Source organism: Suricata suricatta, chromosome 8, assembly GCF_006229205.1.
Source record: "Suricata suricatta isolate VVHF042 chromosome 8, meerkat_22Aug2017_6uvM2_HiC, whole genome shotgun sequence".
Taxonomy (NCBI): Eukaryota; Metazoa; Chordata; class Mammalia; order Carnivora; family Herpestidae; genus Suricata; species Suricata suricatta.
In genome coordinates, this window is record NC_043707.1 from 11858360 (window position 1) to 11874089 (window position 15730).

The 15730-nt window shown below is 50.3% G+C and overlaps 1 protein-coding gene across 1 annotated transcript in view; it reads right to left on the reverse strand.

The window, feature by feature from the left end:
* MYH11 (myosin heavy chain 11) overlaps positions 1–15730 on the reverse strand; it is a 120990-nt gene that overhangs the window by 40599 nt on the left and 64661 nt on the right. Inside the window, exons 7-11 of the mRNA XM_029948925.1 lie at positions 14092–14184; positions 12653–12716; positions 9674–9772; positions 7007–7150; positions 1068–1163 (exon numbers count right to left, since the gene is read on the reverse strand). Coding sequence (XP_029804785.1) covers positions 1068–1163; positions 7007–7150; positions 9674–9772; positions 12653–12716; positions 14092–14184 — 496 coding nt within the window. The remainder of the gene's footprint in view (positions 1–1067; positions 1164–7006; positions 7151–9673; positions 9773–12652; positions 12717–14091; positions 14185–15730) is intronic.

Here is a 15730-nt window from a genome sequence, read left to right on the forward strand (position 1 = left end):
TACATCAATCTATTTCTGCATCTTAAAACTTGTCCTCAAAAGAAAATCATAATCCACCATGACTGTTACTGTTGTCTGAGGGCTCACTTATGTGTGGTAGATGATACACGGTGTGGTTTTAGGATTTTTTTTCCCTGTCTCTTTGCAAGGGGTGATTTTTGGGGTTTTTTGTTTTGTTTTGTTTTGTTTTGTTTTTTGGTTTGTCTTTCCCTGAAGTTGTCTCCTGGGGAGGACAAGACCTTTACCTTGGTATATTTCAAAGTGTGCCACGCTGCAAACTATTGGCAGGTCCAATGGTGGCAAACTCTGGGGGTCTTGCCAAATCAACCCGGGATCCAGTCTGTGTGGGGCGTGTTCAGACAACAGGTGGGCAAGTCAGGAACTTGCTGTCCTTTTGGCTCAGCTGCCAACAAGCACTGGGATACCCAAACCACCTTTCCAGAACATAAAACGTTGTGGGTATTGGCAGGTAGGGCTGGTGGATACGGGATGCCGAGTTAAACCTTTATTTCAGAGATACAACCAACATTTAAAAATTATAGTTAGGTCCCAAGTATCACATAGGACATACAATATATTATAGAATGATAGATTTTATAATAAAAAAATGTTGGCTGTGTATTTGAAACTCGTGTTTAACTGGGGGTCTTATATTTTATCAGGCAACTCTAATTGCGGAGAAACTCGGATGTCTTCCATAAGAACGTATGTGCTGTGGGGAATGCGGTTGTTCCCGTCTGGTTTGCCCATGAATCCCAGGGCCTGGCGTACGATGCATGCTCAAAAATATTTGTTTAACCAAATTAACACAACAGGCGGTTTTAGAACTGATGGTCCCTAAGGATCCTGTGTGGTCTAAAACGATTAGCTTTCCTCCCCGACACTCTGATTCAGGAACTTCCCGCCATAGGATCTTTAGCAGTAAGAAGTCCCAAAAGGACAGACGTCAGTGAAAATAGCTTAGTGTAGCTCTTGTTAATACCCTTATTCAAGAACAAACCAAAGGCTTTGTAGGACCCTCTTTCCCATCACAGATGTTGTCGGTTATGAGAAGAGGCAGCGAGCACCTGTGTTATCCGGCATGGACGCCTGGTCTGTGTTTCTTTCCTTCTTGAAGACAATATTTCCAAGCTGCAGCACGGATGACACCACTCTCAGTATGGCTAGGGGTGAGGAGAGAAGGGCAGATAAGGCACAGACCTCAACGCCAAGGTGCTCTGGAGCTTTAGAGTCTGAAAGTCAGTGGGGACCTTAGAGCCAACCTACATCTTTCTCACAAGAAGACGCAGTTCTGAGCTCCTAAGTCTAGGAAAAAAGGCAAACTAATCTAATACCCTGTTAACAGGGTAGAAGATCTGGCTGGGGGTAGCGGAATATGTTCAGATGCTTGCTGACAATCTTGTGCTAAAAGGAATACTGCAAAGCAGGGGCTGGCACAATACAGCCAATGGACCAACTCTGGCCCACCATCTGCTGTTGTCAATAAAGTTTTATTGGAACACAGCCATAATCATTCATTTACATATTGTCAATAGCTGTTTGATGCTCTAAGAGCAGAGTTGAACAGTTGCAATGGAGACTGAATGGCCCACAAATGCTCAAGCATTTACTGTGACCCTTTACGGAAAATGTTTGTCAACCCTCACTATACAGCAAGGAGAATGAATGAGTTACCACCACAGACAGCAAAACTGTTGTATCTCACAAACACAAATGCTGAACAAGAGACGCCAAATGCCAACAAGACTGTAACCGTGTGAGTCCACTTACACAAAGGTCAAGAATAGGAAAAACCATGTTGTTAGAAGTCAGGATAACGGTTATCCTTAATTGGTGGAAGCTACTAGAAGGGTTATGGGGAAGCTTCGGCGTGCGGTTGGTGTTCTCTTAGTTAAAATGTTAGTTAATCAAACTGTGCACTTATGATATACAAGGTTTTCTAAATGGAAATTACATGTCAATAAAAGATCGTTAAAAAGGAACAAAAACAAAATGAAGATACCCGTGCTTCTATAGTCGGGCTAAGTGTACGCAATGCTCGTGATAGGACTGAGAAGCGGGAAGTTTTCCCCACTTGTGATCCAGGTGTCACCAGACAAAACATGTTCCCAGACCCTTGGAGCCCTTGTGACTCCGTACTCCGCCCACATTCCTGTTACAATGGGGCCGCTGTCTGAAATCCCCACAGGACCATGAGCTACTGGCGAATGGGGGGTTGTCCTATCATCTCTGTCTTCTCGAAGCCTAATTAAGGTCCAGATACACATGGGAGAGAGAGGAAAAATGGATGGAGGATGCAGGATGGAAGGATGGATGGAAGATGGAGGAGGGATGCACGGATGGAAGGAAGGGAGGAAGATGGATGAAACCATGAATACATAAACCAATGGATAGATCAGTGGATGGATCATGATAGAAGGACTGAAAAATGGATGGGCTAATTGATCAGCTGACGGATGGATGGATGGAGGATGGAAAGAGAGATGATTAATTAATGCAAACATTAAAAAAATACTAAAGGGGCTCTGTAAATTGTTAAGTGCTACACTAATAGTTTTTTTATGTTTATGTATTTGAGAGAAAGAGAGAGAGTGGGGGAGGGGCAGAGAGAGGTGGGGAGAGAGAATCCCATGCAGGGCTTGATCTCCCAAAATACAAGACCATGACCTGAGCCGAAATCAAGAGTAGGATGCTTAACCAACTGAGTCACCCAGGTGTCCCACCATATTAATAGTTTCTAAACCCCAAGTTTAAACGAAGGATTGCCGAAATGCCTCCAGAGCCCAGGGAAGCTGTCTAACTCAGGGGTTCTCAGCCTTGGCACTAGTGAAATTTGGGGCCTGGTAAATCGCTGCATCTCCGTAGGATGCTCAGAAGCATGCCTGGCCTCCAACCACTAGGTGTCAGTAGCGTTCCCTCGCCTGAGTTTTGAGAACCAAAAATGTCCCCTGGGCGGCCAACCTCCCCTGGTTGGGAACCACAGGTCTAAGTGAATAAAGCAAATTGATGGGGTCTCTGGGGACGCGTGGGGGCCATAACCCCACCTGAAGTGGCACAGCTGTACTCCAATCGTGGCCGTGGGGGAGGAGCCAGCCCAGTGCCGTTCCCGGGCTGACGTATCCAAAGCAGATGGAATCCTAGATTCTCATGCGCTATCTACTGATGTCTAAATGTTGGGAGCCAGCTTCAAACAACTTAGAAGGCTGTGTAGGTGGATCACGCTGCTCCTTCCAGGGCTGATAACGGGATCACAGAAACGGAAGAATGACGGCTGGCGGTCTGGGGCAGTGGGTGAAAGCATGCACTCTGGAGTCAGAAATCCCCAGCCTCGCCGTGCTGAGCCTCAGTTTCCCTGTCTGCAAATTGGAGCACCTGTTTCATGAAGTTTATGTCCGGACGGCTGAGCAAGCAAGGCGCCTGCCTGGGTTGTGCAGTGGCCTCCCCCCCAGATGTGTCCAGACAGAAGCTGGGAATGTGAACTTGTACAGAAAGGAGATCTCTGCAGAGATAACTAAGTTAAGGATCTCAGATGAGATCATTTTTGATTAACGTGGTGGGCTCCCAATCCAATGACAGATGTCCTGGTAGCAGAAGAGGAGAGGACACGCCCAATGGAAGGCTATGTGACATTGGAGGCGGAGACTAGAGTGATGTGTCTGGAAGCCTAGGACTGGCCGTAGAAGCCAGGAGACAGGCCCCGGGGGGATTTCCTCTGATAGCCTCCTAAAGGAGCGAGTTGTGCCTACACCTTGACCTTGGGCTTCTGGCCTCCAGAGTGGTGAGAAAATCAATTTCTGCTGTTTGAAGCTACCAAGTCTGTGGTTATTGGTTCCAGGAGCCACAGGAAACTAATGCACCACCCTTATTATCGAAGAATAAGAAATGGCGTTTTTTAACACACGGCCTGCATACTGCCGAGGGGACAGAGACCGGATGATTTTAGGTGACGAGCAAAACTGTAAAAATTTGACTCATTAGGCTTTTATTCTAACTTCTTAGAAACGCTATAACCAGGCCACAAAATTAGTGATTTTACAGAAACTGTGGTTTAGGACAAAGTTCAAGCAGTATAGAGCTACAGAAATCTACCCTGTGCATAAAAACAGTCAGTCAGTGATCATATATATGGCTGGAACCTGAAAGTAGCATCATTTATAAATGATGACGTCTGGGAAATGGATCTAGACAGTCCCTGCGAGGATCTGAGGGTCTGGGTGCTGGAGCTAGCTGCCAGGGGCTCATATCCTGGCCCTAATCTTATTGCTGTGTGACCTCAAGTCAGGTATCAGCCTCTCTGGGCCCCCGTTTCACCATCTGAAGGCCCATAAAACACCCACCTCCTGGGATCGTTGTGTGGAGTAAATGCATAGCACCTAAACGCGGTCAGTGCCCAAGAAGCATCAGTCGCTGGGATGTCATTGATTCGAGTCCTTACTGCTGCTAGCTCGCTGTGTGGCCGGGGCAGGTGCTTCTCCGTCACAGAGCCCCAGGAACCAGAGGGGGTGGTGAGTGGGGCCCCACGAAGCTCCGGGGCTCACACCTGATGCCCCAGCCCAGCCCTGTTCTCCTTCAGCCTCTCTGTGGGGCGCTGGGGTTCTAACTGGGGCTGCCGTACATACTGGTCTAGGTCTGTGTCACACTTACCTTAACGCCCGCTTTATCTGCATCCCATTCACGCTGTCATTCACTTAACATTTCTCCAATCATTCACTTACTGCTCTTTCCTGCACTTTACTAGGAAACAAGGTCACAAATGAAAAATCAGCTTCCCCTGGGGTGCCTGGGTGGCTCAGTCAGGTAAGTGTCCAACTTTGGCTCAGGTCATGATCTCATGGTTCGTGGCTTCGAGCCCCGTGTCGGGCTCTGTGCTGACAGCTCAGAGCCCGGAACCTGCTTCAGATTCTGTGTCTCCCGCACTCCCTGCCCCTCCCCCGCTCACGCTCTTTCTTGAAAATAAATAAAAGCATTTAAAATATCAACTTCCCTTGCCATAAATAGATGGCAACTGTAAAAATAAATACAGGGAAAAGGAATAATATTATCAAATTCTAGCAAGATGCCGGGCCTGGGGTCTGCTCTCTGGAGTCAAAGGGGAGATTATCAAGGACCAGAGAGGGGCTGAGGACCCACTGGGTGCCAACCTGCTACCCTCTTCCTCGGAAGTCATCAGGAGAACGGAGAGGGAGCCGAGAAAGGAAAACAGCCCGCAGGGCGATTCCACGTCACTAGTAAGGACACGAGTCCTCGTCTCAGGATACGCCGGGCTCCTTCTAGCTCCGATTTCCATACCTTGGTTCTGACAGGGATATTTCTGGAAGGGCTTAAAGGGCAAAGACCACATCCCCACAGACAAATGCAGAGCACAGAGAACCACACAGTGGGGCTTGGGAGTCCCTGAGACCCGGGAGGGAGTCCCAGCTCTTCCAGCTGTGAGTCCTGCGGCAAGTTCCTTCACTCCTCTGTGCCTCAGTCTTCCCGTCTGCAAACTGGGGATAACAGCAGCCACATTGCCGGGCTCTTTCGACATGAAATAATGACTCGAGAGCACTTCACATACTGTTATGTCTCCTGACATCTTCACTTTAAATATATTAGAAGCATTTCCACATGAGTCGATACTATTCTAAAATAATTTAGAAGGCCCCCCCCCCATCGATTCCTTTCTTAAGGTCACATAATAACTGAGTAAATCCTCAAAGATCAATGTTTTAGTTTGTTCCATTTTCTTTTTTATTATTATTATTTAAAACTGGGCACCCTGGTACCTTTCTTTTTGAAAAGAGGCTGTAGCCAATGCCTGGCATTCAGCACGTATGTAATCATTAGCTGTTCATGTATATAGTTTTTTTTTTTTTTCAAAGCAAAGATTAGAAGTAAAAACGACTCTTGTCGCAAATGACATGAATCATCCTGAGAGAGCCCATGCCATTCAGGAAGGGGTGCTGTTAATACTGGCTTCTGATGTGGGGATCCGGCCAAAATCCACAACCACCACCCATCTGTCAGCTGACCCGCGGAGCCTTCTTTCTCTGGGCCCTCAGTTATCTCCCGGGAAGCTGTCCCTCCCTCTATGCTGCTTTGCGGCAACCTTAGCACTATTCTGGGGCTCCGGAGGGGTGTGGGCGTGGGAAGGAAGAAAAATTTTCCACAACCGTATCCTGGTGTTCCCAAAAGAGATTAACCTTGAACACTGGGGCATGTCTAACCCAGACGGAAAAGAATTTCTTGAAGCCCAGTGTGGAAGCCAAGATGATCTCTTTGAGCTTTCTTGGTCTCAGAACCAAATGTGTTTCTTGCTGCTATTGATCAATCCTGGTCTATCACCAGAACTGCCTCTCCAGGAAGAGCCCAAGTAAACCCACTGCCTTGGGACACCCAGGGAAACCTCTCTGTTTCTAGCTCCAAAATGCACTAGAGACCACAACATACGCCTCTCAGAGCTTTCCCTAACCCTGATCATTGTGAAGAACTCAGGAACATGCACCTAAGAAATATCAACTTACTCCATTCAGCAACTCAGAGATCCTAATCTGTTCTTTGCTACTGGGCATAAACCCAAGGGATGTAAGGGCTGGCGCTGCAGCAGCCATTCTGCTCCCAAAACACGGCAGCCTACCTAAAGACAATATTGCTGAGAGACCAGGTTCCAGAGGCACTCTGTGAGCCCACAGAACTCCTTGTACCTGAAACCCATATCCCTGAACTTTTCCGCTCTGCGGGCAGATCATTTTCCTTTTTGCTTAAGCCAATTTGGGTCATTTGTAACTAAAAGAGCCCTAAGCATATGTTAGCCACTTTTCTGCAACACCAAGAAGCCACCTAAGGTACTATTCATTTTCCTCCTCCTCCTCCTCCTCCTTCTTTTTTTTTTGAGGGCGTGGGGGTGGAATTCAGCAAGCAGAAATCTGTCCTGACCAGAGAAGGGTCTCTAACTAATTTTCGTGGTCCAGAGGGCGTGAATCTGGGCCTCCTCATGGGCCCCCAGCCTCAAGGCGTGAAGACTTACCGAGCTGCTCCTCATCGCTGAAACCCATGATCGCCATGGCCTCCAGGGTCTCCTGGAACATCTCGTCGTCCTGGGCAGCGGGGATGGGCACAAAGCCATTGGAGAGGAAAGTGTAGTTGTTGAAACCCTCCAAAAGCAAGTCATCTGGAAGGAGAGAAAGATGGGGTGGTGGTCAGGTAGACGGCCTTTGACCATGAGGCAGGAACCTGTCCCACGACTCGGACAGTTTAAAACCTTCCTTCTTGTTCCATCACACAGAAGGCTTCGCTGGCCTCATACAGTGGTATAGGTTGTGCACTGACCCAGGGTGCCTGGCAGCTAAACTCCAGAGGAGGCTCTACTTGCTAAGCCGCATCCTCTGACACAGGCTTGCAGCTAGCTGGAGGAAGGCACGCCTTTACCTCAACCGCCCGAGAGCACCCTGCCTGAAAAGTTAGATCAATCCTTATCCATCTATTGATGAAACTTTATCAAATCACTAGGGCCCATGAATTTTAAAGACCAATGACTACCAAAAGGTTTATAATAAAAACACCATTCCCTGTCTGCCCTTTTCCCAGGCCCTACCTTTCCCTGTAGTACTGCTTTTACCTCTTTGAGCTATTTCTTCTGGCATTTACCACGCTCTCTCAATAGAATAGGCTTCATTTAATCACACATAGCATACACGTGCATGTCCTATACAGCATGTCATCATACGTGGGCTGATATAAGTCATAATGCCATGGTTACATAGCGGGTACAAGAGGATACTTCTGGATATTTCCAAGATGAGATACTATCTATGACCCCCTACAATGGTGGATAAAGATGTAGCTTCTTACACCACCTCCCCTCACCTCCAACTATTTCTAGTCAAGTCCATACATAAGGTGATATCGGAGCTTGTTAAATCTAGTCTGCTGGTTGTTTTTATAAATAAAGTTTTGGGGCGCCTGGGTGGCTCAGTCGGTTAAGCCTCCGACTTCGGCTCAGGTCAGATCTCACGTTCGTGGGTTCGAGCCCCGCGTCAGGCTCTGTGCTGACAGCTAGCTCAGAGCCTGGAGCCTGCTTCCAGTTCTGTGTCTCCTTCTCTCTCTGCCCCTCCCCTCTCATGCTCTGTCTCTCTCTATATCAAAAATAAATAAAACATTAAAAAAATTAAAAAAAAATAAAGTTTTATTGGAACACAGGCTCTCTCATTTCCTTGTTGATTTTCTATGGCTGCTTTTATGCTACAAATCTATGGCCGGCAGATATGAGTAGCTGCAACAGAAACAACATGGTCCCCCAAACCTAAAGTATTTACTATGTGGCCCTTCAGCAAAAACGTTTGTCGACTCCGGGTTTCTATCGTGAAACACTGTTCTCTGTGACGCGTATTCTGTGGTTATGTTTTGGTGTCGCTGCTATTCAGCCCTCTCCTCCTCTTCCTCTCCCCAAATGTATAATCGCTTCTCTTTTTCTTGTACTATTTGCTTTTAGGACACCCTCCAATATATCGGGTGTCTTCTTCCAGATCAATCTTTAACAAGGCTGGATTTGGTTAAAGATTTTTGGAGAAAAGTCAGTAAGATACTTTTCTTTTTAAACAAAGGTCTTTTATGGGTCAAGTCACTTGGAAGATGCCTGATGTTAAGTTGACCCAAGACACCATTAACTCCAGCCCTTGGATTAGCCAAGATGCCTGATTAAAGTCACAAGGATCTGGGTCTTCGCCAAGATTTCATTATGCAGACTATGGGTAAATTGACAGATATCTGATCCTCTCTAAAAGCCTATCATCAAGAATAAAAATGGCCCTTAGGAATTTCAATAGTTAGCCTTTAAGACTAGAGACAGAGCACAAAACCGGATCGTTGACCCTGGGCTACTTCATAACGTTCACACTGTAACTGACAACTTACCTAATTTCCAGGTACATCTGTTGGGCATTTTCCCACTTTCTTCCAAAATCGTTACACCTCAGACCCTGTTACAGTCTCCAGACCCCCAGGCATCAGGATTAAACAATGAATGAAGTCTCCCCCTAGTGGCCAAATCTTGAAGTACACCTCATCGCAGCAACAGTATTAGCACACACCTCTTTTTTGGTGATTTTCTGAAGCAAAATAACTATGCCTGGGCCACAGAACTGATGAGAAGCAAAGTTTGTATTATCCTCATAAGATTTTAGTCTTAAAATTATTACTAGAATTTAGACTGTACTATGTACCTAGATTCACTGGTATATTCCTTTTTTTCAGCTATATGATGTGCATATTGAGTTAGTAAATTACTAAAAAAAAAGGGGGGGGGAGTTAGCAAATTACTGTATGTTTAGACATACATGCGATTTCCTACTGGAATCTGGTATACAGTATGTTGTGTTTACAAGAAAAATATCTCCTCTACCAGTGACAGAGGTTAACTACACTTACAGTGGGGACCACAGTGCAATTTACACAGATACAGAATCAGTACACTGTATGCCTGAAACCAGTAGGTTACATGTTAGTTACAGCTACATAAAAATACTTTTTCTTCCTACAACAGAGGTGAGCAAACTAGAGCGTACTGCCTACTTTGTAAATAAAGTTTTATTGCAACACAGCTATGCCCATTCGTTTACATACTGCCCATGGGAACCGTTGAACCCCATCCTGCCCCCGCCCCCACCCCAGTGAGGCATCCTCACAGGTCACTGACTTTTCATCTTGTCCTTGGCTCCAGCAATCAGGTAGTAAAAGATGTGGAACGTTCTCTCGTCTCTGGCTTGGCGAATCGCTCGTGACTTCTCTAGCAGATCTGGTTTGGGAGGAGTTAAGAATTTGGGGGATACCACATGGTCTTCTTTCGGGGACCTAACCTTCCTCCCCTATCTCTGTCTCCCCACCTGCAGGAGGGGAGACCTTTTAAGCCTCACAAACTATCCTAGGAAGTAAATGCAAATATTCTTTGCATTTTCGATATAGGGAAGCAGAGGCTCGGGGGAAGGAAGTCATTTTCAGAGCGCACACAGCTGGGAGGCGGCACATGTCTGTGGTGGCCCAAACCACCCTGGCGGGGGGCTGGGGGAAAGGGAATGTGAACACACCCCTAATCAATGTAAGGAGAGCCACTCCGCTGTGGGGGAGCAGAGAGACCACGGTGGGGACCAGATTGCGGGGGGGGGGGGCCGGATCCTGGGGGGGGGGCCGCACAGGGGTGGCTGGGATGCTGCACTGCGTGTGTTTCTTCATCCTGAAGTGTGACATTGCAGGACGACAGGAGCCCTAAAACTGGCCAGCATTTCCCTCTGGCCTCCTAAGCCCCCTTCTGCCTGTGCATCCTTAGGAGGCTTATTAAAATCCAGGTGGCCGGCCCACCCCCAGGATCCCGGGTCAGCAGATCTGGGACAGTGCCAGGTGAGGGGGGGTCCTGCATGTCCAACAGGCTCCCCCGTGATGCAGGGGCCCGCACTTTCCTGCCCACTGAGTTAACAGGCAGAGGCGGAGACCTGAGGGGAGGGGGGCTGGCCAGGCCTGGCCCTGAACACAGGAAGGGAACGGCCAAGAAGCATACGGAGGGGCTGGAAGACAGAATCTTCTTCTTCCCCAAGAGAGGGGGCATCTGCGCCCAGAAGGGCACCTGGTCTCAGGGTGGCCGGGCTGGTTGGTGGCCCGGGGCCTGCTTCCTACCATACGGGAAGCCAGGCCTGTAAGGCTGAAGAAGCAGCATCATGGTGGCCCCCGGGGCCCAGCTTCTGCTCATCGGCCCCCCCCAGTGGGAGCCCAGGGCAGCGCCGGGTCCTTGAGGCGGCGGCAGCCCCACCTCCCAGAGTCTGGCCAGAATTCACTGAGACCCAGTGCCCCCCACAGAGCACTCCCTGCGCAAGGTTCATGGTCATAAAAGCACCACACACTCTACAAGCTCTTTTCCCAGCCCGTGGGCCACAACAGTTTCAGAATTTTCTAGATTTGTGGACAGACCACCTGGACATCTTAGGAACATCCTAGAACGCTCTCGATGGCCCCGAGGCAGCCCCCTGATACTCCTGCAGCAGAGACGTCAATGTTCTCCTAAGGGGAATAAAGAGACTACAAATGGTCTCTTGTGTGCTTGGCGGGTTTTACTGGCAGCCGAGTTTTGGTTTCCAGAAGTTTCTGGAGTTTAGAATCTGTGGACCGATATTAGAAGAGGCCTTGAGAGGCAAAACCACTCTCCGTGGCCTGACCCAGCGGAGCAGGGGAGAGGACACCCCCTAACCCAGGGGGCCTGGGGTGCAGAGCAGACCTGCTCGGCCCTCCGTCCTTGGGCAGCTAGGGTCTGGCTGATTTTAATACAGTGACACCGAGCCTGGCTCCTCTGTGTGACTTTAAGGGGCTCCCACTGGCCGTGGCTGTTTCCCTAGATGAACCGACATGGTACGCCAGATGAGTACTGATGTTCTAGGGGGAAAAGTCTGAGTGGATTAAAACGGAAAATGACACCAACCAGTGATGACGTGACAGCCACAGACACTCGCTCCCGTACAGCCCTCAGCCAAGGGCCACGCGGGTCATTGCATTTAAATGACAATTTAAGTGCAGCTCCGTAGGGAGGCGCTGTTACCACCCCCATTTCACTGGGGGCAAAAGTGAGGCTCAGAGGGGCGCCTGGGTGGCTGAGCCTGTGAAGCATCCAACTCCGGCTCAGGTCACGATCTCACGGTTTGTGAGTTCGAGCCCCGTGTCGGGCTCTGTGCTGGCAGCTCAGAGCCTGGAGCCTGCTTCCGATTCTGTCTCCCTCTCTCTCTGGCCCTCCTCTGCTCATTGTCTCTGTCTCTGTCTCTCTCTCAAACGTAAATAAACATTAAAAAAAATTTTTTAAAACGAGGCTCAGAGAGGTCAAGCGACTTGCCCCAAGCCCCACAGCAAATGCGGCAGAGCCGAGAATGGACAAAGACCTGAGCCACTCCAAAGTCCGCCCTCATCCAGGGCACCAAAACGCAACTAGAACATTCCACAGGGCCCCAGGGGGTGCCAAGCAAATGCTCCACAAGAAGCTAGAAAAATACAGCGTCCTTGAGGCTGACAGGCGCCCGCCATGCTTCTCGGCAGATTCATCACAGAACCACAGACTTGGTCGCCGAGTCCAGAAAGTCCCCAGAGGCTCCGCTCTGCCATCCAGGTTCTCTGTGTCCCTGCAGCACCTGATGCTCCTCGGGGCAGAGTCCTCCTCCCCCAGGTCCCTACCCCTGGGCACCGACCAGCTCCCCAAGCAGGTCCAGAGCTCAGTAAGGAGGAAGTGAGAAGCACGCAAAAGCCAAACTCAACCGGCCTTATCCTGTCCCTGGTGTGGTTCTAACAGCTTTACGTGAGTTAATTCACTTCGTTCTCACAATCCCTCTGGGAGGCGGGTACTGTTATCACCCCCATCACACTGACGAGGCACAGAGAGGTTGAGTAACTGGCCCAAGGTAACTCAGATAGGGAGAGGTCAACCCAGAAGCCCACGCAGGCTGTTTGGGGTTCACGACCGGGGTCCCCATGTGTGGGACCACCGCACTGCAATGCCTGCTGTCCAGGGCAGATGTGTTCTGGAAGGAGCCCAGGAGCCTGGGGAGAGAGGGGCTGCTTTTCGACCTTTCTTAGGCCTCTTGGGCTCTAGGGCAGGAGGCGGGTTGGGGGGTGGGTCCCGTGTGGCCCCGGGAGCAGCAAAGGATACACGTCTCAATGTTGGCCCCCACGATGTAGCCGGTGACGTCGAAGTTGATGCGGATGAATTTGCCCTGCCAACAAGAAAACAGAGTTTGCGGGGGGCTCCCCAGCCTCAGCCCCTCACCCCCACACTGCAGGCAAGGGGAGCGGTGTCGGGGGCAGGTGGGGGTCGGGGGACGGAGACGGTTTCTTGCAAGCACTCAGAAGGTCACAGGTCAGCACGTCGGGATGATTCCAGGCCTCATGTTACAAAACACACTCACCAATTAATTTCATTTGGTTCTTGCAGTGGCCCTCAGCCTGTCATGGCTGGCTATTTATTCATTAAACATTTCTTTTTTAATTTTTGAGAGAGCATGTGCACAAGTGGGGGAGGGGCAGAGAGACGGGGGACAGAGGATCTGAAGCGGGCTGCGTGCTGTCAGCACAGAGCCCAATGCGAGGCTCAAACTTGCAAACCGTGAGATCATGACCTGAGCTGAAGTCGGACACTTAACCGACTGAGCCACCCAGGCGCCCCGAGTTATCCCCATTTTCAAGGTGGGAGAACTGAGGCTGCACAAGGTCGATGACCTGCTCAGTGGGGTAGTGCTCCAAAGAGGTAGAGCCGTAAGGAAGGAGAAGGTAAGTTTTGGGGCACCCAGTGGCTGGAGGGCTCCGTCCCTGCCCCCTCCCCGGAAGCGTCCCCTAGCTCTGCCACAATCCACCAAGGTCAAGTTCATCCGGTTGAGCATTAATCCTCCTCTTTGGGACAGGCAGGCCATGCTTCATGTCACTGGCCAACCACCCACTTCTGGGGATCTCCTGCCCCCTTAGGCTCAAGTGAGAAAAGGGGGACCCCTGGAGCCTGGGCACACATCTATGGGAAGGTGGCCCTCAGCTCGACGAGACCACAAACTTCATGAAGGCAGAACGGCTTCCGCGCTGTGTGCTACAATGCTATGAGCCCAGTGCAGTACCTTGGTATACAGTGGGTGCTCAATAAAAACTAACTGAGCCACTGAAAAAACAAGAGAATGGCGCATGCCAAAGTGTACAAGTGACTGGACACAGTAGGTGCTTAATAACTATTTGCTGAAGGACGGATGTGCCTAGCACACAGTAGGTGCTCAATTCGTGTTTCGCTGAATAAATGAATGAGCACTGGATCAAGGGTCTAGCACCTTCTAGGAGCTCAATAAATGTTTACTGAATAAATGTCCAACGCCTAACAGGTGCCTGGTATCCGAGAGCTGCTCAGTGACGCTGTTGAGTGACGGGAGAATGAACAGATAACGCACGAGGGGACGTGTGGCAGGAGCCCCAGCGGAGCCGCACGGTCGAGACAGGACCGGAGATGCGGAGGAAAATGCGCTCGGGGTGTGCTCTCTCTGTCCCTTCCGTCCCTGGCTCCCCGCACGCAGACCCTCGGGCACGAGGGGACACCGCGGGGGTTCTGCTACTTACAAACCGGGAAGAGTTGTCGTTCTTGACCGTCTTGGCGTTGCCAAAAGCCTCCAGAATCGGGTTTGCTTGCAGAAGCTGCTTCTCCAGCTCGCCCTAAAAGTTACCCATGTCCCGTTAGTGCAGAAAGTGACCAGGCGCGGACGGTTCTGCCCTAGACGGATGTTGTCTGCCAACTCTGCCCTTCATCTATAAGTTCTCTCCCATCCTCCATCCTACCCTGTCTGAGACTCCAATGCTCATGTCCAGATTTGCTCAAGGATTTCAGAAGAGAAGCAGGCAGCTGGGCTGTTAGCTCTGAGAGCTAGGACATCGGATCCCTAGGAAGGCTACTTTTTGACCTGGGCTTGCTCATCTGTACAATGTCATTTCACTCAGAACCACTGCACAGTGTTGGGGATGTCATTTACATCATAATGAATTGTGCTCCTTGGAGTTGTGCAGTGCACAACCTGCCCTGCTGTCCACGGTGGTCCTGTAGCTGCTCATGTTTCACCAGCAGCTGTCATCAAGCTAAACCACTATAATCCCTCTCTTGACGGTTTCTGTGTCTCTCTCTTTTTTTTTTTTAACTTGGAATCTTTCTTTTCTCAGGACGAGTTTTCTGAAGTCTTTCACGAAAGACAAGTAAGGAGAACAAAACCTATGGGGAGTACTTTGAACTGACTTGCGGAAAAAAGCTTCAAAGCGGGTTGCCTGAGCTCCATTCATCGGGTTAAACGCAGCTGAGACTGTACACAGCCCACCGGCCCTTTCTGAGGGGGCTCCTGTGCACAAAGGCGGTCACGTGATTAATCATGGCGGGAGAGGGCCAACGAGGGAAGTCATGCCAGGAAAGCGAGGAGCTGCTCCGGCCGAGCCGCAGACACGGCAGCTGCACACTGGCCCAGCGGCCTGCCGCCCAAGCCCCTCCCCCAGGCCTCCCCCCGTTCTGAGGGTCTCCTCCTTGGTCCCTCTGCTGTGTCCCCAGCCCCCTTTCCCCAGGCTGGCAGGACTGGGCTGAAGAGAAGCCTGGGATGGTTCTGGAGGGGAGAGGAGGGTCCAGCTCGCTCTCTCTCTCAGCCTCTGTCCACCCGGAGGACATCCCAGATGGCTGTCCCTAAACAGGAAGCCCTCTCTCGAACGGGAACCCTGGCTGGCGGGACCGAAGATCCTCATCAGGGAGGTCTGATCCAAACCAGTCATCAGATGGGTGAGGAGACCGTGGCCCAGAGAAGTTAAGTGACTTGGCCAAGGTCACACAGGAGCAGATCCCAAATAAGAGTCCTGATTCTCCTTTTGATTCTTCCATGCCATTGCCTCCCAGGAACTAAGACTTCTGAGGGTCTCTTCCAGAACGGGGCCCGCACGCCAGCCTCCCCCAAGCTCTGTGTTAGAGACGAGTTTATATCTGCAGAGGTCCGAGCGGGACCCTGCTGTGTGTCGCATCGCTGGGGCCTTACCGTGCCACCAAAGCTAGTGCATCGCAAAACCCCGGCAAGCCACAGGCATGCAAAGACAGACACGCACTGCACACACATGCACAAGGGCACACCGTGCGCGGGGGCAGGGCTCAGGGCAGACATTTTGGGGTGAGGACAGGGAAGAGGGAGGAAGGATTGTCACAGCAGTGCCATTAACTGTCAGTCAAGTCAGGGAGCCT